We start from the raw sequence: 24,801 nt of genomic DNA, 5'->3' as shown, positions 1-24,801 counted from the left end.
TTGCAGGGAGCTGCTCTTGGCTAAAGGCTCAAGGTGTATGAGGATGGAAGCAGAGAGCTGCTTTGAGTGCCAGAAGTGCCTGTTCCAAGGAAAGCAGAGCAGAGGTTTTATTAACACCATCTTTTTTTACCCGAAGGTGTCCATTAGCATAGACAGTCATGGGATATCATTTAAGAGGCAGTGACGCTTATCACAAACAATACACTGTTTGTTTCTGCTCTCTTTCATGCAGACACAGCCACAGGTTCACCTCCTGGCCTCCCTTTGTGAACTCTCTCAGTACAAAAGGGTGTTTTGCTGAAGCCTTCAGCATCAGGCTGGGTTTTACTGGTGAAGCAGGCAGTGTGTAAAGGGCAAAAGTGCCTTCATATTCTGAGAGCCTTCCTCTCTTCCAGCATTTCTCCTGAAATTAGTTAAACTATCTGGCGAAAGATTATAGAGGAGGTGACAGTTTACCACCATTTACCAGAATACCACTACATATGTTCACAATTTGATTACTAACACTTTTGATCAAATCAGTTGCTCCATGGAATAATTTAATTTTCAGAAAAAGAAGTCTACTTTAAAGATATTTAGCTAACAGTCTTCAAAATGGCAAATATATGTCTTTCTGATAATTCTATAAAACTTTAGGAAATACACTCTGCATGTGAAAAATGTTTCTTTTATAAAAATCTCTCAGAGCATTTAAACCAACAGGCAGTTGAAATAAAATCAGCAAAGTGGGAAAAATCAGTATCAGTCATTGCAATTATTTGTTAAACAGGATAGAATTGAATCCAGTCCAGCCTCATTCTTCAGAAAAGCAAGAAATTCTTCTCAAGAACACAGAAAATTATAAGTAGATACATTTGAAAAAGCTCTATTGTTATCTTTCAAAGAAAAATTCCTGCAAATTTGAGCATTCTTCTTTGCCTATGGTAACACTACAAATAAATAACGATAACATTTGGAAATTATTTTTGACACACCTATGAATCTGCCAAGTGCCCAAACATGTGATGCAATATGCAACAAAAATCCCAAAAGCAGGAGACCCACAAAATTCTACATGCAGAAATTCTAAAAGCTGAGAACCTTTATTAGCATAGCATGAATATAAATTCATTTTATGCTTCTCTATTTCTGCTGATAATTTCTAAAATTGGACATAATGAAAAGAGCAACTTTGTAGCTAATGTAGGTACCTTTGAGGATGAGATGGGTATATGAAGAGATGATTGCAGGCTGCTTGCTTATTACTTTGCAGAACTCCTGTAGCAATAGACCTGTTGCAATAGCAATAGTCTTCTTTTGGTTATAAATACACAAAATGTAGATATCTATTCTGTAAAAAAAAAGAAAAAAAAAATCAGATACTAAAGAAGTCTTGAGAAGGTCTTGGGATTTCGGCATGAACAATTCCGAATAAATGTCAAGAGTCTTGGACAGGCAGACAGACCCCAGAGAAAACACTGCTGGTGGTTACATCATCTTCACATCTCAGAATGTGTGAGCTGACTGTGACTGCTCTACTGGATCATGGTGTTGGATATAGTCTTGGAAATAGCAGCACGCTAATATTTTGAGGTTAAATGTCACTATTTGGGATAATAAAACCAGATAGCAAGTAGGTGCAGAAAGTTAATCAAACATGCTGCTACATGTTTATTCCAGTCTGTACGGTACAAAATGTGAATAGGCGACTTCTTCATCATCTAAGTTTTCTACATGTGCTTTAAAGTCAGCCCTAAGTAGTGCACACTGCAACAATCAAGGAAGAAGATGGAAAAACTGCAGGTGAGCTCTGCAACAGTCACAGAACTTGAAAAACCTACGAACCAATGTTACTTAGACAAAGTCAAACATTAGGGTATTGTCCTTCACTTCCAGTTGTTTGGAGCAGGTTTTGGAGCATGTGTTACCCATTCTCACCATACAGACTTCCACTCAGCTCCCCTTACCACCAGGAAAATGACGTCTTCACGAGGTTGATTTACAGCTGATGTTCCATAGCATTCAGACACGGGAGCGTAATAGGCTTTCCTAAAACAGGGCATGAAGGACCAACAACAGCAATTACACATATCTCTCAACATTCACCAGTATTCAGGAACCACCAAAAAGCACAATTTATAATTATCCCCAGCGATCATTGTGCAGTTGGTTTATTTTAATATTTGGTTTTCGGTGAATTTATTAACAAGCTGAAATGAAATATCATGTTCACAGGCAAATTCCCTCTGGGCTATGGTGGCAGCAGGAGTAGAACGTAACATATCATAATCAAAACCATTATACCATTAAACATCACTCACTAATACAGAACTGTACAGCTGGAAGACTACTGCTGTCCTTGATGAACTTTCATGAATGTGTTGTGACATTATTCTATGACTCTGGCTGCAAAAAGCAGATTTTGCTGATTTCCCTAGATCAGAATAAATCACTGGCAGTTGAAAGCTTGAATCTAAAGCTGTGCTGGTGATAGTAGTATGTGGCTTAATTAACGCAGACAAAAAGGGAGCTTCTTTCTCTGGCGGTTTAATCCCAACACATCAGGGTTACAGTGTCTTTGTTTCTCCCTTCAGTAGTCTTCTATGATGTGAGTGATTTTTTTGTTTTGCATTATTTTGTCTTACCCAAGTTGCAGTACAGCTGTTTCCACACAGGGAGCACAGCTGCCATGACTGTGATGGAGACCTTGTGAATGTCCAAGGCAATCTCCTCCACCTCCACCCTCCTCTTCCTCCTACCTCCTCTGGGCTTCAGCAGTCACAGCTGAGGCATGTAGGCGTGTCAGCTTAATTTCCATACATGCTCTTGGATGCCTCTCTGATCTGATTTGCCTTTTTACATTTGTTTTAAGTTAGAATAAATTCTTACCCTCCTGAAGTACAATAATTTCCCACTGCAGATGAATGACAGTTATTGTAAACACCCTATTTTTAGATGCTTTTCTTAAAGCTTTTTTCCGTCTGTACTCTTATACCTCTTGTAACACTACAGCGAGCTGCTGAAACTGGTTTTGTCCTAGAAATTGACAATTTGGGTATCAAATTATATCCACCTGTGTGAGCTACTGGCCCCCATCAGATGGCAAGCGCTTTTTAAAAAATATATGATTAAACCTAAATAAAATTTCTAGAGTTTGGGTTTGAGTTTGTTTTGTTTTGTTTTGTTTTTTTCTGTACTGGGCTGATACTTAACATATTATTTTATCCCGTCCCATTCAACGTGCCGTTCACCACAAAATGAAAAGTCATAGTCTTTGGTACTTGTAGTAAAACGAAAGGATATGAAAGTCTTGACTGAATACTGGAAATGGTGCTGTGACCTCTGTGTTATCCAGTGGCTGAGGAAGTCAACAGGAGATCCAGGTTCAACATTCTGTTCTGCACGACAAAATATGCGCTGATCTTACGTATCCAAAACAACTCCCTAAAGACAAAGCTGGAGGATACTCAGAAGTGTTCCAGTCTGTCTGTTGATATTTAACCACCAGCTCTTTCACCTTTATATGTTAATTGATTTAGGAACTGACAACTGCTTCTCTTTACTTAAACGAGACCTCTTGCCACCATAGTATAAAGCCATTCTTCCTTTGACTCAGCAAGTATTTATTTGGTGTGCAAGAATCCCATGAAGATCCCTGCCGTAGCAGGAGGCATTAATTCTCAATATCCTGCCTTTTACTTCTCAAGGACTGTATAGCCTGTGCAATTTTGTGCTCGGCCCCCATTCTTTTTTTGTCAGGATAACCATCAGAAACAGCCACCAAATTATCACGATTACAGAATTGTTTAAATTAAATAACTTAATCCTTCATCGGTGTAGGTTTCCATGGTTAGTGCTCTGTTCTCACTGTTGGTTTTTATCATGTTTTTCATTCCATCTTGGAAGCAATAAAGTGCAAGATAGATTCAAGCTGGGTCACAGAGCAATCAAACTGAATGGCAAGCAATGTTGCCTACTCAAGAAGAGCAAAAGGTCTGCTTGGCTGCAATTTGAAACATTATTTCCTGGGAAAACAGCCTGCCTCTTGAATTTGTGATCATGGCAGTCTCATATTCTTCTAAACCTTCAGTGATCAGTCTTCTATGAGATTTGGTTAAAAATCCTATAATTTGCAGGGGAAAAAAAAAACAAACAAACAAAAACCAAAAACACCACCACCACCTTTATTTTGGATTCTTATTTTCATTCTTCTCTGTTGACCATCTTGGATATTCTGTGAAGTGCTTGTTGTCACACAAAGATAGAGGCTGGAAATATTAGTTGTGTTCTTTGTTTTCTATTTTAACAGAAGCTGAGCCTCATAGTGAATTACATTATTCATATGGCTCCAAGAGGTATAGCTTTAAAAAAAGAAAAAGCACTCTATATTATAAAAGTCATGATACCATTGTGTAAGTTACTAATTCTGGTATCCTGCAGTACTTGAATAATGGAAACAAAGATGAGTTAATGATTTTAAAAACTTTTTTGTTCCTTTGTCTTTACCAGTGACTTAGAGACTAAATGCTCCTGGAACTTCTAGTACCGTTCCATATGGGTTTCTAAGCAACTATGGGGAAGGGATGCATATATTATACATTCTGCATTATGCATCAATTATTTAATCAAAAGTTCAAAAGGGCTTGATTTAGCATATTCCCTGCAGACAAATCCCTCATAACAATTTTAGTCTGCAAGTGTTCACTCACAGCACAATACCCTGAAAATGGATTCAGATTTTCTTTTCTTTTCCTTTTAACTTTAAAAGTTTATTAATATACTTGACAGATCATAATAGCTGTTAGAGAGCTGACATATAACCTGTAAATTTGGCATATTCATTGAGGAACTGCTATTCAGCCTTTTCTTCAATGTTAGCATGAAGTGTGCTGTTATTACATAAAAGGGTTGTGGTATCTCAGATGTCCCTGAGTATTTGCTCTTAAAGGCCACCACTGTCTCATAGCAATTCTGTCTCTTACAAGACCGATACAAGAACTATCAGTAGATATTTCGAATTCATTTTAATGTCAAAGAGTGAATCAAATGAGGATATATATCTTAAACTCTAACATTTTCATTTGCTTAGAGATTGATTTTTCGAACATACCCATGATTCCAAGTGACTTCTGTTAAAAACTGGGTTGCAGAAGATTGTCAGCTAATATTGCTTTGTCCTTTGCAGAGGAAAATACCTGAATTGACTTCCTTTGAGTCAGAAGTTGACAGACACATAGACTAGGCCATGTCCCAAGTATATCTACATGCTGCCCTCTGCTACACAGTGGCTCAGCCCTGCCTTGATGCAGACAGCTTTTGTAATTGGAGCATAGCTGAAAATCTCTTCTTTCTGACTTCCTGAACTCTGTGAAAACTGTCACTCACTGTGCTTTTGCTGATGGCTTTTCTGATGCAGGTTTAAACTTGGACAGTCTGTTTAATTCCCCACTGATGTCTCTGAACATCTGCTGCTGGTAACAGGCATCAGTCACCTTTGTCTGGCAGGCTTAGGATTAGTTACCCAAAACCAGAAAGTTTCTGCATCTTATTTCACATTGGTCCTCCTAATGAACACTTCAAACAAAAGAAAATAAATTATTATTAGCTTAGTACTCTTCTAGATAGTCTAAAAATTGCAAATATATGCAGAAATACAATCTCATGGAAACAAAGTGATACCTTGGTGATCACAGGGTCACAGTATCTTCTGAGGGATGCCGCTTCTTCACATGAAAGCTTTGTCTTCTTTCACCCTCTTGTTTTGCCCCTCAAACTGTAGCTGTGTTTTTAAGTCTTCTTCATCATTTCCCTGTCCCTTCTTCAGTTTCATGTCATTATCTGTGGCATTTGTCTTACATCTGACTTCTCTGCAACCCTCACTCTCTTGGCTGCTCTCTGCTTTCCTGTTATTCCCTTGGCTCCAAGCACCTTCAGGCAAACCGTCTGTTATGCTTGAGCCTTTGTTCCCTTTCCCTGGGCCGTTCTCGTCTGTCCCGTTTTGGTATTTTGCTGGGTCTGTCCTGATGTCTTGTAGCACCTCCATAATGTGCCAGCATGCATTAAGCAGTGGGACTTAATGCCTGTCTCACATTGGTGTTGCGGTTTAAACTCGGCCAGCCACCAAACATCACACAGCCGCTCACTCGCTCACCCTCCCCTTGCCCAGGGGATGGGGGAGAGAATTGGAGTGGTAAAGGGAGACTCATAGCTTGAGATTAAAGCAGTTTAATAATTGAAATAAAATAGGGAAAGAAAATAACAATACTAGAAAGTACAGATGGGTAATGCACAGTGTCATTGCTCACCACCCACCAACTGATACCCAGCCCGGACCCGGCTAGCAATCCTGAAATGCCAGGATCCCACAGTCGCAATCCCAGAAGCAAGAGAGAACCCCACTCCTTCCCGGCCAACCCTCCTGTATGTACTGAGCATGAAGTTACATGGTATGCAATATGTCATTGGATAATTTAACCCCAGTGCTCTGGCCGTGCTCCCTCCCAGTTTCTTGTGCACCTGCGCACAGGCAGGACACGGGGAGTTGGAGAGTCCTTGATCTCTGAGCAACAATTGAAAACATCAGTGTATTATCAGCATTCTTCTCATACCAAGTCCCATACTGAATCCAAAACACAGCACTATTCTAGCTACTAAGAGGAAAAATTAACTCTGTCCCAGCTGAAACCAGGAGAGTTGGTCATTCTCTTAGTTTTTTGCCATGTGACAACATTTTTATGTGACAAGGGGGAAAAAAAGTAAGAAGCCATCCTTGGGAGCAGATACAAGTGAGTTTGATGATCACCGTCCTTTTTTCTTAGGTAGCTTCAGTCCATTATCTTGAACCAGCCCTGCCTCTCTATTCTGGACTCAATAAGTCTTGAGGACTCATACACGAGCTTAGTCCATACATGTTTTTGTTTTCTGCAGAGAGTAAAGGGCAGTTTTTATGTCCTTGCAGAAAATTGTTTCCCTGAGAAGATAAGCTGCAGCATTTTGCCCCATCTGTGTCATAGCATTGCGTTCCACCTGTCCTTCTCCATTGAATCTGCTGAGTTGGGATTTTTGTTGAGGTTTTTTTGCCCTGTCCTCATTTTTATGCTGTCACTCAGCTCTGGAGAATGAGTAGGCACTACACAGCTTTCCTCCACCTTAAACACCCAGTCTGCACAATCTTCCTGCCTGAACAGTGATCTCCATCACAGCCTCACGTAGGCAGTCTGATCTGTCTCCAGCCCTTTCTCGTTCCCTTTCAGCTTCCACCTCCAGTAACTTTTACAAATAAACCCACTGTGGAGCCAGCAGGGACACTGTGTGTCTGTGGTGAATGTTCTCAGCAATTATGGGCTTCTTTAGGGTGAGGACAGCAAATAGACCACAGAAGGAAAGTCAGAGTGTTGGACATGACATAATTTCTACTATAATTCTCTCTTGTATTTCCCAAAGAGTTTTTTTTTTCCCATGTTCATTTATTTTCAGAGTTACATCGAATGTCAACATTTGTGTACCTCTAACAATATTGATCAATGTCCTAACACCCCACATGTTCTAAGAGAAGCTTTAGTTTAACCATTAGCTCGTATTTTTATGCACCAGCTGCACCTCGTATTATTTTCTGTAAGTCTTAGTGGAACTTTTCATACAGCATATATCTGGTATGCTAGGACAAATTGTGAGAACAGAAGATGTTGGCCATAAAAATAATTTCCTGCTTTTGTAAGTGTGAAGAGACCGCACAATATAATGTCCTCAGTGTGCGTTGTTATTAATACAGTTCTGGGACTCCACACAATGAACATTCAGCTTCCTGGCGTTAATGTTTGTGATATACAATGGCTTTACAGAGCAGTTTTCCTTGTGCTGAATTAAGGCATTCCTAGGCTGAATTCAGACAGAATTATACCTGTGATATTGTTGTTGGCCGCAATGGATTTCTGGCTGGGTGTTTGCAAGGAGTCTTTGTCCCTTTATTGAGCAAAGTGTGGACTAATTCCAGGAGGAGCACTGTGTATGCTTAGCCTTTTCTTCAGTCCATGTGGATGGATAGATGGATGTCTACTTTCCTGACAGAAAATAAATTGAAAGTAACTCTGTCGAACTCACTGACATTACTATGGCACGAAGAAAGGAATGAATCAGTCTCTTGGTGTATATTGTTTGAGGAGGTTGAACTCAATTTCTGATAAATGAAGCCAACAGTAGTATCATACTGCATCTCTTGTAAAGGTGCTGATCTTCCCTGTTTAATTTTCCACATTTCATTCATCTATATTTTGCCTTGAAACTTACTTTGTCTTAGATTTGCAGGATATCTTTATTGCATGTGTAAAATAAAGGATGACAGATAAGTGGCCGTGTACGTTGAAACTCTTACTCCATCTAGGGGCCCTGACAATATCATTAAAGAGCTGCTGTCACACAGAGCAGGAAGGATAGATGGGTGAGACTTCACCTAAATCCCATTTATCTGTCATTTCACATTCTGCACTCTTGTTTCCTTTCTCACTGTTGCTGATTGTTGAGCTATGTTTGTGTCAACTGGAGCTTTTCAGCTTTTCTTGGCCTATTCCTCATACCTGTTTCTTAAGATATGCGAAGTTTTAGTGCGTGATATTGCAAATTGCTGCAATGGGAACCACTGTAATTGCCTCCTGATACTGGAGTTCTGGTTACTGAGCAAATCAGCCAGGGAACTGGAGCACTGAGCGGCTCTTGCAGGAGACGTTGCTTTGAATATGAGCAGTGGCAAGAGGGCAAATGTGGAAAGATTGTGTGAACACAAAGCCAGAGGTTACTCAAATATTCTCTACAGCTTCTCAGAATGAGATATTGCCTACTCAAATTAATTTGCTACCAAAAAAATGGATCTTCTAGATACCAGGATCCATCTCTCCCTATCTCAAAGTTGATTATAGCTTGAATCCCAAAAGATTTTTGGGCAAATAAATATTGTTGTTTTCAAATGTTACAGGTATTTAAATTCCTGTGAAAGCTTGAACTTGTGGCAGTACTTAGCAACTCCATTACCAATCTCAGCAAAAGGTTAGGTAATATTAGAGTCTGGACTGTCCTGATGACTTCAGGAATAAGATGCTTTTTCACCAAAGTCCTGTGTGTCACATTAATGTCCTTCTTCATAGCAATGCTCTTGCTCTTAACAGCTGAGGTTGATACTGGAATTTTGTCCCAGAAACCCTCTGAACTTACCCAAACTCTTCAGAAGAGAGAAGCATATGCCATCACTCTTTAGTATGTCTCTTCTGTTCTGTGGGTGAAAAATGCAATTCTGGTATCAGGCAGTTTACCCAAGCATTAAGTTCAGCTTAAGTGTTTCTCTAATTATTTTTAAAAGATGAAAATGTTATGAGCCAAACTCTGTCCACATTATATAAGAAATTATTTAAAATAATAGAATAAGGATCAGCTTAAGAATGTGCATATATGTAAAATATTGCATCTTTTATATTCAGGGAAATATACAATTCACGTTTCATTAGTATTCTGTACCTTGTGTTACTGTTCACAGTCTTACCAAACCTGAATGATTAAAAAAAAAAAAAAAAAAAGAAATTGCACAAGACAAAATAAGAATGGATCAGATCTGAAAAACAGGAGATGGGTCAAGGAGGGGTTTCATCTTCAAGCAGTTCTAACTGTATAATAGGTGCTCATTCTTTTTCATTGACCTTTGTGAACCTTAAAGGTTGACGATGTAATCTCAACTTGTTTTCTATAGCCCTGAGGGAAGAAATTGTTATAAAGAACTGTTAAATTACATATTCTCTTGTCATCACAAGATATTTTTTAAAGAAAACAGCCGTTAATATGAGATTGGGGATAATAGCCTGTATCCTTAGAGCTGTTAACATATACTGCTTCAAAATTAATGAAAAATGTGAATAACCCAATTTGTTAACGTTCATTTTACACTTGCTTTTTGCTAGTAACAATGCCAAAGCAAGCTGTAGTCCTCTCATGGCACGGGGAGTTTTTTAGAGGGGATAGAGGGAGCTGTCAGCATTTGTATCAAAGGAAGAAACCTGAAGTTATTTAAGATAGAAAGATGTAGTATTAGTCAGACTTGGCATTTGAAGAAACATACTTCTGGAGGAGATTGTATCACTATAATAAGGACATCCAACATGAAGACATTCTGCCCTTTCCAGCTCATGGGCTTGACATCGTCTGCCTATCACGTGTGATTGCCTGTATAGGACATCCACACCGCCAAATCTCCAAGCACATAGTCTTGATTCAACTAAATACATAGACAAGGCCATTTTCTGGAGACAGCAGTGGGGTTGCACGGCCTTTGATTTGTGTTAGCTCACTTGACGTTGTGCCAGTAGAGAGTTAAAATATTATAGCAAATGTGTGCTGCCTTTACAAAAATATACCCCGTAGTGCCATCCTGTGGTCAGGAATGCGGCTACCAGAAGGTTTGTGCACCATGTCCCGCCTGGTTTTGAGAAGTTGGTTTGTCTTGAGTTGTTACACACAGTGCCAGGCTCTAAAATTATGGTTTTCTTCTCATATGTTCAGTCATTTCTGAACTTCTGGTTTCATCTGCTAAATAGGAGGTCTAGAATATGGCTATTTCTTTTCTCTCAAAACATTTTTTTGAAAGTCTCCATAATTCAGTTTCTGTCACCAGATCTATAACAAAGACAGTACTTTGAAAATCAACTCCAGATACAGTTTCACTCGGCCTTGGAGACTTTTGCCACCTTTGGGGAGTGCAGAAGCTTTTTTCTAATGTATTGGTTTCTGTAATATAATACAGAAGAGTTATATTTAATTAAAAACTTGAAATGCTGTAATCTTACTAATTGAAATTTAAAGTCAGATGTAAAGCGAATTGACCTTATTTTAAGATAAATGAGAAAGCCGTTGTGTATCATGCGTATTTACTGACCAAGTTTTGTTACCTCATGTCCCCATGAATTCTGTGGCTAATTTAAAGCTGACATTTGCAAAACTCATTTGAAGGAACTAATTAGTCAGATTGAGGCCTGATCACACAATGCCTCAGATAAAGCCTTTCTCATTATAATAATATTATGGTGGGATAACAAGAATAATAGACATGCATAATCTAGGAATGCAATTGTCTGTCTGGGCGGGGAATTTATAAAGTTTCTGGCTGTGGAATACAGGTAGCGACAGGTCTGCTATTTATACATCAGACTTTAATTCCGAAATATGTTCAAGTCTTAAAACAGGAAAATTATATATAATCAATGGACTTAAGATATGCAACTTATTAGCAACAGTGTAGAGTTTTAATTGAGCGGTCTTTCCTGGTTGTCATCAAAATATTAAGAAGCTTAGAGTCAGATTTTTTTGTTGTTTTATTTTATATATGTCATACTTCATTCAACATTTTGAATAAAAGTTTTCAAAGTGTGTTTAAAAAGAAGGAAATACTTTCCCAGCATCTGGGTGACAAGCAGGTGACAACAGTTTCCCAGCCCAGCACTGTGGGGGGCATCGCCCACCATTGCCTTTTGCAGAACCAGCTGTCATTAGTGTTGCTCCTGGGGAGACTGATGGCCTGTTCTGCCACCCACAGAGCGCCCTTCAGGCTTCAGTTAAATATAGGTGAGATGGAATAGGCAGGAATTGACAGCAGGAGGAGAAGGAAGTTTTATTGTCAATTAAATTAATGTAAAAAAGAAGGATTTTACTGGAGAACTTTACATATCTTTACATCTCGGTGGATTTGTCAGGTACCATATTAAAAGGAAAAAGACCACATTTCAGCGTGTTACTAGGCTAATGGTTATTCTTCAACTTGGCCAAGTTGATAGACACTTCTAACAGACCACATTTGTTTAATGTGCTGTAGTGGTCTTTAGTTAGAATAACTCATTTTTCCTTCTGGGCAGAACAGTAGGTGAGGGTACAAGAATGCAAGCCCAGGTGTGCTGACAGGAGAACCTTTAAAACTTTTCCCCACAATTTTCAGTGCCTCAGTTGCACACATCATGTCCTGCAGGGTTCCAGACACCCAGCAGCCACTCAGAAATGTCTCCTGTGCGTGCAGCGTGCAGCTGGCCAGCCCGTGCCCAGAGAACCCAGCTCCTGATGCCTGGGAGATCGCTTGTCCCGCGTGGTATCCCGTGGGCAGGCGGTCTGCATGAATTCAGCGAGTCCAAACGCAGCCGGTTTACTCCACGGGCACAGTAGTTCAGAAGAAAAATGTTTCCGTTGGCTGGTGTGAGTGTTCAGTTCCTCAGCCAGGCACTCCTCCTCACCCTGGGTATCTGCCACTGGGGTGGGCAGGTAAAAGTGGGCAGCCCAACTCCAGCTTCCCGCTGAGCTGGTGTGGACCACACACCTGCACTTTCACGGCACAGGCAAAGAGGTGAGGAGAAGGAGGGGGAATGCATGCAGCTGACAGGGGACTAAATAAAAACAAGACCTCCCTCTGAGATCCCTTTGCATTTAAAGGAAAGCTTGAGGGGGTGTTTTGAGTACACAGAGTGCTGTGAAAGCCCCCTGTACACCTCACACAATACCTCTTGCGGATACAGAGGACTCTTTCTCAAGGGGCCTCGGAGTGAGCTCTGGTTTTTTGTTCGTTGCATTTGTCAGAAAAGGGGCTTGGAGCACAGCTTACTTGATCAATGGCTTTAGAGAAATATCAGTGGTGCAACACTGATTCCTCTCCAGTAAGAGTCATTATATGTTTTTGCGGTATAAGTTAATGACTAGACAAGGATATCACAGAATCACTGGGGTTTGCAGGGGCCGAGAGAGAGAGCAGGGTCAGCTGGAACAGGTTGCTCAGGGCTGTGTCCAGTTTGGCTTTGAGTATCTCCAAGGATAGAGACTCCACAGCCTCTCTGGGCAACCTGTCAAGTGTTTGACAAACTTCACATGGAAATTTTTTTTCTTCTGTTTAAATGATTGCCCATATTTTAATTTGTGCCCATGCCTTCTGTGCTTTCACTATCGTTTCCCTGAGAAGTGTCAGGCTCCATCTTCTTTACTCCCTTGCATCAGGTGTTTATACACACATAGAAGTCTCCCTGAGCCTTTTGTCCTCCTAGCTGAACAGTCCCAGCTCTCTCAGCCTCTCCCCATGTCATGCTTGCACCAGTCCCTTCATCCCCTTCAGGGCCCTTTGCTGGGCTTTGAACCCAGCACTGCAGATGTGTCCCCAGTGTTGAGCAGAGGGGAAGGATCACCTCCCTCCAGCTGCTGGCAGCACCCTGCCCAGTGCAACCCAGGAGGACGTTGGCTGCCTTTGCTGAAAAGGTTTATTGCTGGTCTGCACCCAGCCTCTGCTGGTACGTGGGGTTATTCCTTTCCACGTTCAGGACTTTGTATTTCCATTGGTTGCACTTCATGAAGTTCCTGTTTGCGTATTTCTCCAGCCTGCTGAAGTCCCTCTGAATGGCAGCTCAGCCCTCTGGTCTATCAGTCATTCTTCCCGGTTTTGTATCATTAATTAAGGTGTTAAACAGTTTTGGCCCCAGTAGCAAGCCTGGGGGTATACCACTAGTGACTGGCCTCCAACTGGATTTGATGCCACTGATGACAAGATTATCAGCTAATCTATCCATCCAGTTTTCAGTCCACCTCACTGACCACTTATGCAGCCCGCACTTAGGTTGCCAGTGAGGATATTATGGGATGCAGTGTTGAAAGCCTTGCTAAAGTCAAAATAAAGAACATCCACTACTCTCCTCCCTTGTCCCGTGAGCTAGTCATTTCATTACAGAAGGCGAAGAGGTTGGTCAAGCATGATTTTTCGGTCATAAATCCATGCTGACTGCTTCCAATCACCTTCTTGTCCTTGATATGCTTGGAAATGGCTTCTAGAAGGATGCGCTCCATCCCCTTTCCAGGGACTGAGTTGAGGTTTTAGTTCACTGGATCCTTCTTCTTGCTCTTTTTTGGGAACAGGAACAACACTGGTTTTCTCACAGCCCTCAGGAACCTCCCCCAGTTGCCACAACCTTTCAAAGACAATCAAGTGGCCTCACACTGACATAAGCCAGCTCCCTCAGCACTCGTGGGTGCACTCCCCACCAGGTCCTATGGACTTGATTATGCCAGTCCATTTAACCGGATCCTTCTCCACTGAGGTTGTCTTCCTTGCTCCAGACTGTCCCATTTGTTGCAGGGGCCTTTGTCCTGAAGACAAAACTTACCAGTAAGCCTTGCCAAATCCAATTCCAGGTGGGCAGTCTCTGTCAAGACTTCGATTTCTGTGAAGAAGGAGAGGTTGTCTGGTTACTCTCGGTTATCAATATATCATCCTCTTACAATTTTTCATAGTATTGTATGGGTCTAATACACTCATCTCTAAAAATTAAAGCATTCTGGGATCAGAATAACATGGCAGTAAATATTCTGAATATCGTGGTAATTTTTTTTTTTTAAGCTTGCAGTATTTTCTCGCCAATCATTGCATCGACAAAACCTAGAAATCGAGTGAAATAGCAAGAAGATGCAGTGAAATACATTTTGACGTTAACACGTTCAAATATGTGCTGTGACAAGCTAGAAGCCCACCAGTCTTGCTTTTGGAAAACAGTGGTGACCAGCCCAAGAGCTGTTGATGGCCTGCAGAGCATTCAGAGGTGGCCCAGCACACCCCAAGCTCGTTGGATCGGCTGCCCAGCGGGTGCCCAGCTATGCTGGGAGTCACCAGGCTGCATGAACGGCGTCTGGCAGCAGACGTCGGCGAGGTAAACGAGGAGCCCGAGAGGCAAGGGAGCAGGAGTAGGAACGTACAGGACATTTCCAGGTACAGACTGAAAGCAGGTTCAGATATTTGGGCAACGAGTAGCCTGAGTGTGCCGGGCCGTGTAGGGTGACCGCTGTCACCAGCCGTACTCAGCCAAAGGGTTGGGTGCCTCATTTTAGCTCTGAGCAGAAGTAACACCCTGGTGCATTTTCTTTTTAATGTAATTTGGCACCCAGAAGGCATAAAAGGCTGCAAGCCGTTGTAGCTGGTGCATCAATCTGCATAGTGGTGGGATGGGCAGATAAAGCTTATGGTGATCATGCTACAGCTGACTGGTTTGAGGGGCAGCTTGGCCACAAACAAGTGTAGTTTAGAGGGAAAACACGCCTCGCTCAGCCCTCCGTTACCCACCCGGCAGCAGGAGAGAGGGAGTCAAACAGAAAGTATGAGTGACTTCCCAGGGCTTCATAGCAATGACGATGACAAATGGCTCCAACACCCTGATTTGTGATGGGTTCATAGATTCTAATCAAAAAAAGAAGAATCATCTAAAATGTTTTATAATATTTTTAGGATTGTCAGACAAGGAAGCATAAATCTTTCCCTTTTAATGAAATCCACCTGAAATACCTGACATGCATCCAAGTGCCATTGATTTCAAATGACAGTACTAGTATGTTTAAACTCAAGCATGTCTGTAGGAGCTTTGCGGGACTAAAATCTTAACGAAAGCTATAGTAAAATTTTGGAAATAATTTAAATTAATACTTCTTTAAAAGTTTTTCCTGTATTCACCAACAAAGGAAAATCTATCATGGAGGATTTCTGTCCTAACTATCAATTGGGCATGTTTAACCTAGATTTAGTTAGGCCTACTGTATGTTAAGTAAATTTGAATTGATTATTAAATCCCTAATTCAGTCACTCCCCTTGTTTGATTAAATGTAGCCTCCTGTTCCATGTTCGTTTAGTAATAAATGGAAAGGTAACATTGTAGAGTTCATGGTTCAGGCGGAATACAAAAACTGCAATAGAACAAATGAGGTTTTTTGCATAAGTAGATCCATTTAGTGGTAAGAAAGCTTAAGCACACAAACTAGTTTTAATTTTTTTTTTTTTTTTTACTACTTAGAAGGTAAACTTCCAATACAGTTTTCTTTTTCCTGCTTGCTTAGGGCAACAGAATTTCTTGACAACTTCTGTTTGAAGTAATCCAAATATAAAAGTATATTTGTTTTCTGATAAAGAAGAGACTGCAAAAAACACTTGAAGAAAAGAGGGAGGATCAAGATCAATAAAATTGACATATGTGTTTATAGTAAGCAACATAATTTTTTCCTAAATTCTGCTTTCTCCAAATGTATACCTCTTCCACCAATTAACCTGTTGACAGAGTTGTAGGTGATGGAATTCTGCACTGTAACTACAAATTACTCTTTCTCATCATCAAAGTAGTAAGTGGCAATAGGAAAAGATGTTCTGAACACAGGTAAAGGCAGAAGGGCAGGATGTGAAACTCCAAAGATGTCTGAAAAATTTTGAGTTTGAGGAAAATACAGAGCTCTTTTCAAAGTGAGCCAGCCATCTTTCATTCACCCTTACATCCTTCAGAGAGAGACTGATCAATTCAGTTACAATGTGCTGGCAACAGGCACTCTCCAAATGTTGTTTTAACAGCTGAAGGAGTCCACTGAAGGAAATAACATTTGTTATTTGGAGTATATTTTCATGCATTACTCTTAATTCTCTGCAGTTCAGCCAGGGTCTCCTCAAAGTATGCATTTTTGGTAACGATTGCTGTGGAATGAATGGCAGCCATCTGTAATGCTGCTCATCTGCGTCGTCCCACTTCTGTCCGGATACTGAACTTTATTTACATTCACTAATCACTATCTGTTACAGAACGTGCTCCAATATGAAACCCTCTATGACAGTATTTAAATGTTACTTAATCTCATAAAAATTAAATTAGCAGACAGTGTTTGCCATAGAAGATCTAATAATGCAGATGTTTAGCTTAGCTGTGACTTCAGAAATCACTTAACAGAAAATCTAGAGGGAAATGTATAGTCTAGCAATTGCTTGTGGAAATCAGCTACATTTTTTTCAGACATCAGGCAAATGAGGAAGATCTACACCTGGATAGCTGTACAGAGTGAGGGGCATTTCTGAAGGATCCATAAAGATTGCCTAAGATTTTGGATTTTGGATTGCCTTGTACCACCCAGTTGCTAGATACAAGCAGCTTTTACTTCTCCTGCCCAGTGATCATGTGCTGACACTGAAGAAACAACTGACAGATTTCTGTAGTTTTACAGATCAGTTTCAGAAAGGGCATACTTCTCACGTTGAGGGATAATTCCCTTTTCAGATGGAAATGTGGGTAAGGCAACAAAAGCAGCAACAGCAAGGAGAAGTTAAAAACAAACTTGTGGAGTTTACTTTATTGAGGGAATTTAAGGGAGATTTTAGGAGAGAGAAAGCCCTCCTTCATCTGTAAGCCCATTTGTTACACTGCAAACTCATCTTGCTAGCATCTTAGTGATACGCAGAAATCAGATTTGGGTTTCATTGCACTACATGTGCAAACAAAGTAAGGAGATAGGCCTTCTTCAGTGAGATTAAAACAATCTCAAGAATGGATAAATAAATATGGGCATAGCTGGTATTGTAGAAAATGGGTAGCAGAGAGGGTAAAAAATAAAATGAGAGGATATGTAAGCATATGCAAAGTTTGCAAGGTTGACATTCTGTTATTACGTTGAAAAGACTACAGATATATTAGCTGTAGACAGAAATTCTAATAGTACGAATGAATAGAGTTTGCAGAGGCCTGTGTTTTACTCTGCCTTTTCCCAATGTTGATTGATATGTTGACTTGTCAGCATGATATAATATGTAAGAGTCCGTTTACTATGTGAGTAAACTTAAAAAAATAGGATTCAAAGTCATCAGTAGGGCACTACCCTCGAGACAGCATCTGATAGCTGTTCATACAGATTAAAGTATTTATTACTCATATTTTGTATAAAACCTGAATGATTCTAGGACATGTAATAGTCAGAACAGAAAAGACTTTTTTTTTTTTTTTTTTAAATGTTTAAAGAGCAAGGTGCAGGATTTGTCCTGGTTAACTTTACCAGCTGTGAGGTTACATGTCTCCTGCAAACTTGTCGCTTTAAGCTTTGTCAGTGAAGAAATACGGGCACTTCCAAAGCACTGCTCATCCCACCTGTCTCGAAACAGCTGCTTTAAGGTGCATTTTTCTTTCACTGACATTAGAGGGAACCTTGATCACCAGCTGACAGTAGACACCTAATTTTTTACATTTAAATTTAGGTGGGTGAATTCTTGTCCGTAACAACTGACTTGAGTAAAGGCCAGAGACTTCAGTCCTCTATACAGCAGTCTTAACAAACTCTCCTTGTGATTTTGAGCTGGACATTTCAGCCGATATTTTCAAAATTAGTAGATCTTGTTAAATGTCTGGCTCTTGTCCAGCTTCCATTTCCTCCTCCAGGAAGTATTACTTTCCAGCCTCTGTAGAGAGATTTGAACTTCATTAATAAAATGCAGAATAAAATAATGCAGTAAGATTGTTGTTTATTCATCTTCAAGTGGAACCAAGATGTTTCTGAAAAAAAAGAAAAAAAAAAGCCCAAGTAAAATTACTTATGGTACAAATGCACAGCAGTTCCTTGAGACTAATATTTTATGGTGGGTGTGGGACTGTTACTGCTATGTAATTTCCAATAAGTCATTTTCTTAGTCTTGTGCTCTACCTTTCTGGCATACCAATGAATATCAGGATAGCTTATGAGGCTTTTAGGTTAGAGTTAACACTAAAACCAATATTTTTCTCTCAGATGTGTTAGTGTACTGATATTATTAGTCCCACGTCTACTAGCCTCTGGATATTTCCCTTCCCAGGACCATCATCAAAACTAACTCTGGATATGGCTATGTTATGAAAAATATAATATCAGTGAGAAAAGAAAAAAAAATAGAATCAAATCTGACAGCCACATAGTGTCAGTACTGGATCACGTGAAGAATAAAGGCACCAACCCCCATTTTAGCTTCATTCTTTGTGCCAGCTGTTTTCCTCCACAGTCTCTTATTCAAGAGTTTTCCACTACTAGGCTATAGCAATGAAAGTTAAATTGCTGCATGAAATTAAATTCTCTCTGTTAGGGAGTCTGGACGCCTGGTTCATCCTCTCAGGATGTCTTTTTATCAGTGCTGGGGAAACCTTTGCAGTTCCCTGTGACTGCAGAAGTAAGCTAGATACACACATGGTCAGATTGCTGTGTTTGTTCCTCCTTTCTGATCCGGTGCAGGACTGCTTGAGAGGTGCCCCCAAGCAGCTCAGATGATGTGATTTGTTACCCTTTATGTTCCCCTTTTCCACTCCCATGCTTTTTCCTCTATCATGCTCATGCACTCCCAGATAAACAGCCTGTCCGTTTGTTCTTTACCTACTAGCTCCAATGTTGCTGATTTTACATCCTTATTCAGTATTTGCGATAACGTTGCCCTAGTAATTTCTGCCTCAGTCAGCAGAGCTGTTAAACTGGTAGCCCAGTTTGTGCTGTTTCCTGGGTTGCTATCTTGTTAGTGTAGCCTCAAGTCAAGACTAGCCACCTGCATATGCATTACTCCCATTTTGCTTTGTTATGTCTGGTAATTTCTCACGTTATCTTGTTAGTGTAGCTACCGTTTGGGTTTAGCAGTTTGCACACATATCCTCGCACCCAGGAGTCAGCCTGGTGCAACTGCTGGTGGAAACACCTTCTCCTTCATCTGCTTGGTCTGAAGTCTTATATGTCATGATGGAACTGCACCTTCCAGTTTTTCCCAATGACTTGCTAGGAAACAGCAAGAAAAAGTGGAAAAGTGCCTTTTCTAGTGCCTGAAATAGTTGCTGCTGCGGTTGCTGCTCACCTGTATGGTGCATCTTCCTCCCTGGGCTTACACATGTGGTAGCAGGGCATTAGGGATGTTTTTTCCCTGAGGTAGAAGAAAAGAACCAATCACAGGAAAAAATTCTAGACTAAGTAAAATGACAGTATATCTGGTTTCATTTGTCTATCTAGTATCAGCTTACATTTCCCTGCCATCGGACTATCTTGTCACATTGCAGTCTGAGACAGCACCTGCAAAACAAACAAGCAAGTTAAAATATAATTATGAGGATTAGAATTAAATTTATCCACCAAAAAAATGCATGTCCTTCCACACACAGATGGCTCTTGGTATGTCATAAGACATATCACCATGCTAAGTAATAAGAACTATACAGTAGTTTCTTTGGTTAAAAAAAAAAAAAAAAATAGAATTTGCATCCTGAACCTCATAATTTGTTTCTTATTGACAGTTTAGTAGGACAGTAGATAAGATAAAAAAAGGGATGATTCTTTGAGTTCAGGTTTGAACTAAATCCAAATTCTGAATGAATGATAGAGGGTTTTTTATTTTTGTCATGGTCCACCGCTTCTGGAAATGCCAGTCTGTGGCAAGCTGATCATACTGCCACAATAACAGTGCTATGTAAACAAGATTTCTGTTTGGGTACAATATGAAGGATGAGCAGAGATTGTCCTTTAAGCTGTCCTTGTAGGTTAAAACATCCCCCATCAAATTCGGCTTGGATGGGGACTTTACCAAGAGAAAGATTTAACAAATCCTTTGGCAATAAGACTTTGTGATCACTTTATTACGTGTTCTTTGTCTAAATGTAGCTTGTCTACCCTGACTCAATTACAGTTCTGTTTCTGTAAAATATTTTGCTTTCCATACAAATTGCTGAAAAGGATTTTCAAAGTGTCAGTATGTGTTAAGCACTTAATATTCGTAGGATCTTCTGAAAGGCCCATCTGCTATGCAAATTAATATCTAAGAGTAATTTCTGAATGGGTATTCATAGAGGCATGGTTCAGAAAACAATTAGCATATGTTTACCTTCCAACGATTACTGTAAAATACAGATTTTTCATTGGATACTTTATACAATGAGGAGTGATTTCCCAAGCTGAAGTTGTATGCATTACAACTAATAATACCAATATATTGTTTGCTTATCAACAGATTTGAATTTTATTTGCTCATTCCTCGACCAAGTTCGATTCTCAGTGATGGAAAATATATTCATTCGTTTAACTATTCATGAAGCGTGTCCTCTGTGATTGTGTTATTCCCCACCCTGTGGGATGAGGTGACTTTTTATCTCAGTTGCTTTCAGGAGCGCGTGTGCCCACCGACTCTTTCTGTCCTGTCCCCTAGTGCACTTGGTGGACATCTGGAACGTGATAGAAGCCTTGCGGGAGAACGCACTGAACAACCTGGATCCCAACATGGAACTGAACGTGGCTCGCCTGGAAGCTGTGATCTCAACTATCTTCTACCAGCTCAACAAACGGATGCCGACGACCCACCAGATCAACGTGGAGCAATCCATCAGCTTACTGCTCAACTTCTTGCTGGCAGCCTTTGATCCGTAAGTCTGCCTTTCTTAGCCACGTGTGCTTCCCTCCTCTCCTGTCCTGGGACAGGATTTTACTTGCTCAGAAATATCTTTGGAAAACAATTGAACGAGCTAAATTGTGACCCAAATAATGAGCATGTTAATAGTGCTAACTAGGGAGAGAACCTAAATTAAGGACCTCTGCTTTCCTTTCTGTGGAGCCAAATTCAGCACGACTGTGTTTTCATCCTGGTACTCAGTCCCGTTCCAGTTTATACCAAAGAATTATCTACAGAGACAAATTTACATCCACTTCTAATTTGCCTTGTTACTTATTGACACACCAGTGGCTGACACCACTGCAATGCCTCTGCAGCAGTGACATGGGTTAATAGCTCATTATTTTGAAAGAGCTCATTTTCCTGCAAGTTCTTGCAGCTGTAAGCAATTTTTTCTTCTGGCTCATGCCAGTGCAGCGTGGTTTTGAGACCATGACAGAAATAGGATAAAGACCTGGAGGTGATGAAATTCATGTTGTTTATAACTGCATGAAACCCATATTGCAAAAAAACCCACCAAGTTTGAGACAGAGCATGCTGTTTACCTTAACGAGTGTTCTGTGTATACATATTACAGTTTCTGAATGCATAGTCATCAACCTGTACATTCGCGGTCCTAGAAAACAAATTATTGGAGAACAGTGGATAAGTCTTGACAGATACAGATGACCTATTGCCTCTTTATGGCTTATATTTTGAATATTCACCGGCTGAAAACATTGGCCATAACACTTTAAAATAAGGATGCTGCCCCTCTCTCTCTTTTCCATCCTCTTGCTTGAGGGCCCCGGTGCTGGGTGTCATCGAACACCTTTCGGAGCCAGGCCAGCTGGTGGCTCAGTCACCATGGCAACGGGGAGAAAAAGTAGATGTTCCACATGACAGGGCTGCACCCAACCTCCCCTCCAGCCCCTCCGATGGGAAGAAAAAGAAGCCAATCCGTTGTGAAACCATAGCCAGTAGGAATATTTTTCTCCACTCAAGGGCAATAAAAGAAGGAAGAACAGGCATTTTATTTTATACCACTGTATCTGTGTCATGAGCACTGAAGGATGGTGAAAATGGCCAGATGCATGCATTGCTGCATGCTGCAAACAAACTGCTTCCCAGCTGGTAAACACAGGGGAAGACCCGGGACTGTGGAGGCAAGACCTGCGATAACGTGCTTGTTTTGTAGCTCACTGTAAAGGGCTAAAGATCTCCGCTAGACATCAAGGCTACTTGCAACAAAATGAAGGAGAGGAATTTGCCTATAGGGGGAAGAGGGATGTAACTGTGAGGCAGGATGAAGTCCTTTTCTCACTCTCCCCCCATTTATAGAAACTGGGCAGTTAAACTAAATTCCCTGCAGTCTTCTCTGATGAAAAAAGGAGGTTTACTATGTACATGAATCATACTAAAATCAAGACAGTCACCCTTAAAATAATCCTGTTATCTTTGATCTGGGTTCACTCCTCTATTTCATAGCCTTGTGTTTTAAGGCAGTAGTTGGCTTGCAGAAATGCTATCCAAATTTCTAAGTGGCTACTGAGGAGTTATTTTTTATGTTTATTAGTGAATGTTAATATGATCACATTTGATTCTATGAATGCAGACAACAATGGAAAAAAACCCAAAACCTTAACAAATCCAGAACAGCTTTCCAAGACCAAAACAGTAGATCAAAACCAAATAGCTCTTCAGTATGAATGAGAAGGCTATTCGAAGTGATCATGAGTGTTTTTGGTGTTTGTGGCTACGCAGCGCGATGGCTGCTCCTGCTGCGCTGTGTGCAGGTCCAGAGAAGGTTGTGTGGTTTCTCGTGTCCCATTTGAAATGCAAAGACAGAGTGGAGAAATGAAGTCTGCAACTTAACATACGTGAAAGGACCAGAAGGGACAAGTTGATATAAAACCTAATAAGCCTGCCACTGTCTCATTTATTTAGTTCTAGTTAATATATACTGCCCCATGTGTACCATGTTGGTTGTAGTTCCTGCAGGCTTTGAACAGGGCTTCTTCCTTTGTATATAGCTTGCTGAAAACCGGGTGGGTTTTCTCAGGAGCTAGAACCTGGCTAGCAAAACTTAAGAGGAACCACGGTGCAATGCTGTGGCATGTGGTGTTTGGCTGCTGACCGGGTTCAAACCACGACAGCCAGCTTGCCCACTGCCTGTGTTGAGCTTTCATCCCAATTTTTTTGTGATTTTTTCACAACCTCAGGGATTCACTAGGCCTACAGATAATTATATTTCCCTGTTGCTCAAGCCTGAAGGGAGGAAAAAGTGGGGAAAAATTACAGTGTGTAAGATTTCACATTACTCTGAGCATGATGCTCCTTCACACTAAACCAAAACTAAAGTGCAACCTTATAAAACTGCAAGTCAACAAAATCAAAATTCACAAACAGAAATGCTGATCCAATTAATTTGCCATCAGTGTATGAAAGTCAGCATCGCATGGTAGAGGACCCCAACAGACCAAAACCACAGAGCAGAATGAGGTGGTCAGACTTTAAAAAATCTGGACAAAACCATGTCTGTGTTTTTAACTGCACTTTAAAATTGGGCAATAGTTTTTGCTTCAGGGTCTAAGGTGATTAACTGGCTTTATGAAATAACAGCCTACTTCCGTCACTGGCACGCAAGTACTGTGTGAAAAGATGACACGTTCAAACCTCTCTGAAAAATTCATCCCAGGCCGGTGTCAAAGCCTAGGCAGCTGGGTGGAACATCAGCCTTGTTCAATTGAGCCGTTCCCAAAAAGACTCTTTTTATACAGACTGGAAAATATTCTGTGCTAGATCATCTTCAGCACTGACTCAGTATTGCAATATAGCTACTCCTGTTGAAAAGTTTAACTGACAATGAAACAGCTGGTTTTTCTCTGTCCCTTGACATACCTGTCCTACGAATGGAGCTGTGAGCTCTGGGCTCTGAAACAGACCCAATCTGGCTGGAGGGGCTTGACTTCTACAAAGAAAAGAGGAAATACTCAGGCCTTTGTTTAATCATTTGAATCATGAGTTCAATACATAAAGATGTTCGGTATCTGTTTTGGAAATATAGCTTCTTGCTCATCCGTCTATTCAGAGCTGTGAAGTGTTTAATTCCCTCTCTTCCCCACCTTTGCTAATCATTGAAAGCCACGCAGGCCAGCTAGCTTTTACGAAGGAAGTCCAGCAAAAAATGCATTTCAGAGATTTGGTCATTATGCATTTTGCTGTCTTAAATGAAAGAATTTTGACTGATTCCAATAAAATTTCCACTCTGAAACCTGTTTGTGAAAATGGGAATTTGTGATTACAGCCTCATGACATTTCAGAATTGTCTGCCCTGAGTGAGATGGTCAGTAGGAGGCCCACAAGTAACCGAAAAAAAATCATTACTTTTGGGGGGATAGCACTGAGGACCACCACTTCATGCCTAGTTAATGAGAAAAAATGTATTTTCTCAATGTCCATTTCATGGGACACATTTGCTATTTCTAAAGATGTGATCCTATTTCTTTATAGCTTTCCCCACCATATGTCTGTCTCAGAAGGACTATTGCTAGAGATCCTGACAAGTGTCAGTGTTGTCCATTTGGTACTGCTCTCCTCGCTGACCCGCAAGGCACATTCAG

At 40.6% G+C, this 24,801-nt stretch overlaps 1 protein-coding gene across 14 annotated transcripts in view; it reads left to right on the top strand.

Moving 5' to 3' along the window:
* The window catches only part of DTNA (dystrobrevin alpha), a 235,224-nt gene that overhangs the window by 143,363 nt on the left and 67,060 nt on the right, over positions 1-24,801 (top strand). For all 14 annotated transcript variants that reach the window (XM_042797867.1, XM_042797868.1, XM_033001162.2 and 11 more), the window contains one exon: positions 20,960-21,173. In XM_042797867.1, the coding sequence (XP_042653801.1) occupies positions 20,960-21,173 (214 nt within the window). The remainder of the gene's footprint in view (positions 1-20,959; positions 21,174-24,801) is intronic.

Source organism: Tyto alba, unplaced genomic scaffold (genome assembly GCF_018691265.1).
Source record: "Tyto alba isolate M040663 unplaced genomic scaffold, T.alba_DEE_v4.0 Super-Scaffold_27, whole genome shotgun sequence".
Classification (NCBI taxonomy): domain Eukaryota; kingdom Metazoa; phylum Chordata; class Aves; order Strigiformes; family Tytonidae; genus Tyto; species Tyto alba.
This window is presented reverse-complemented; position numbering and strand designations above follow the sequence as displayed.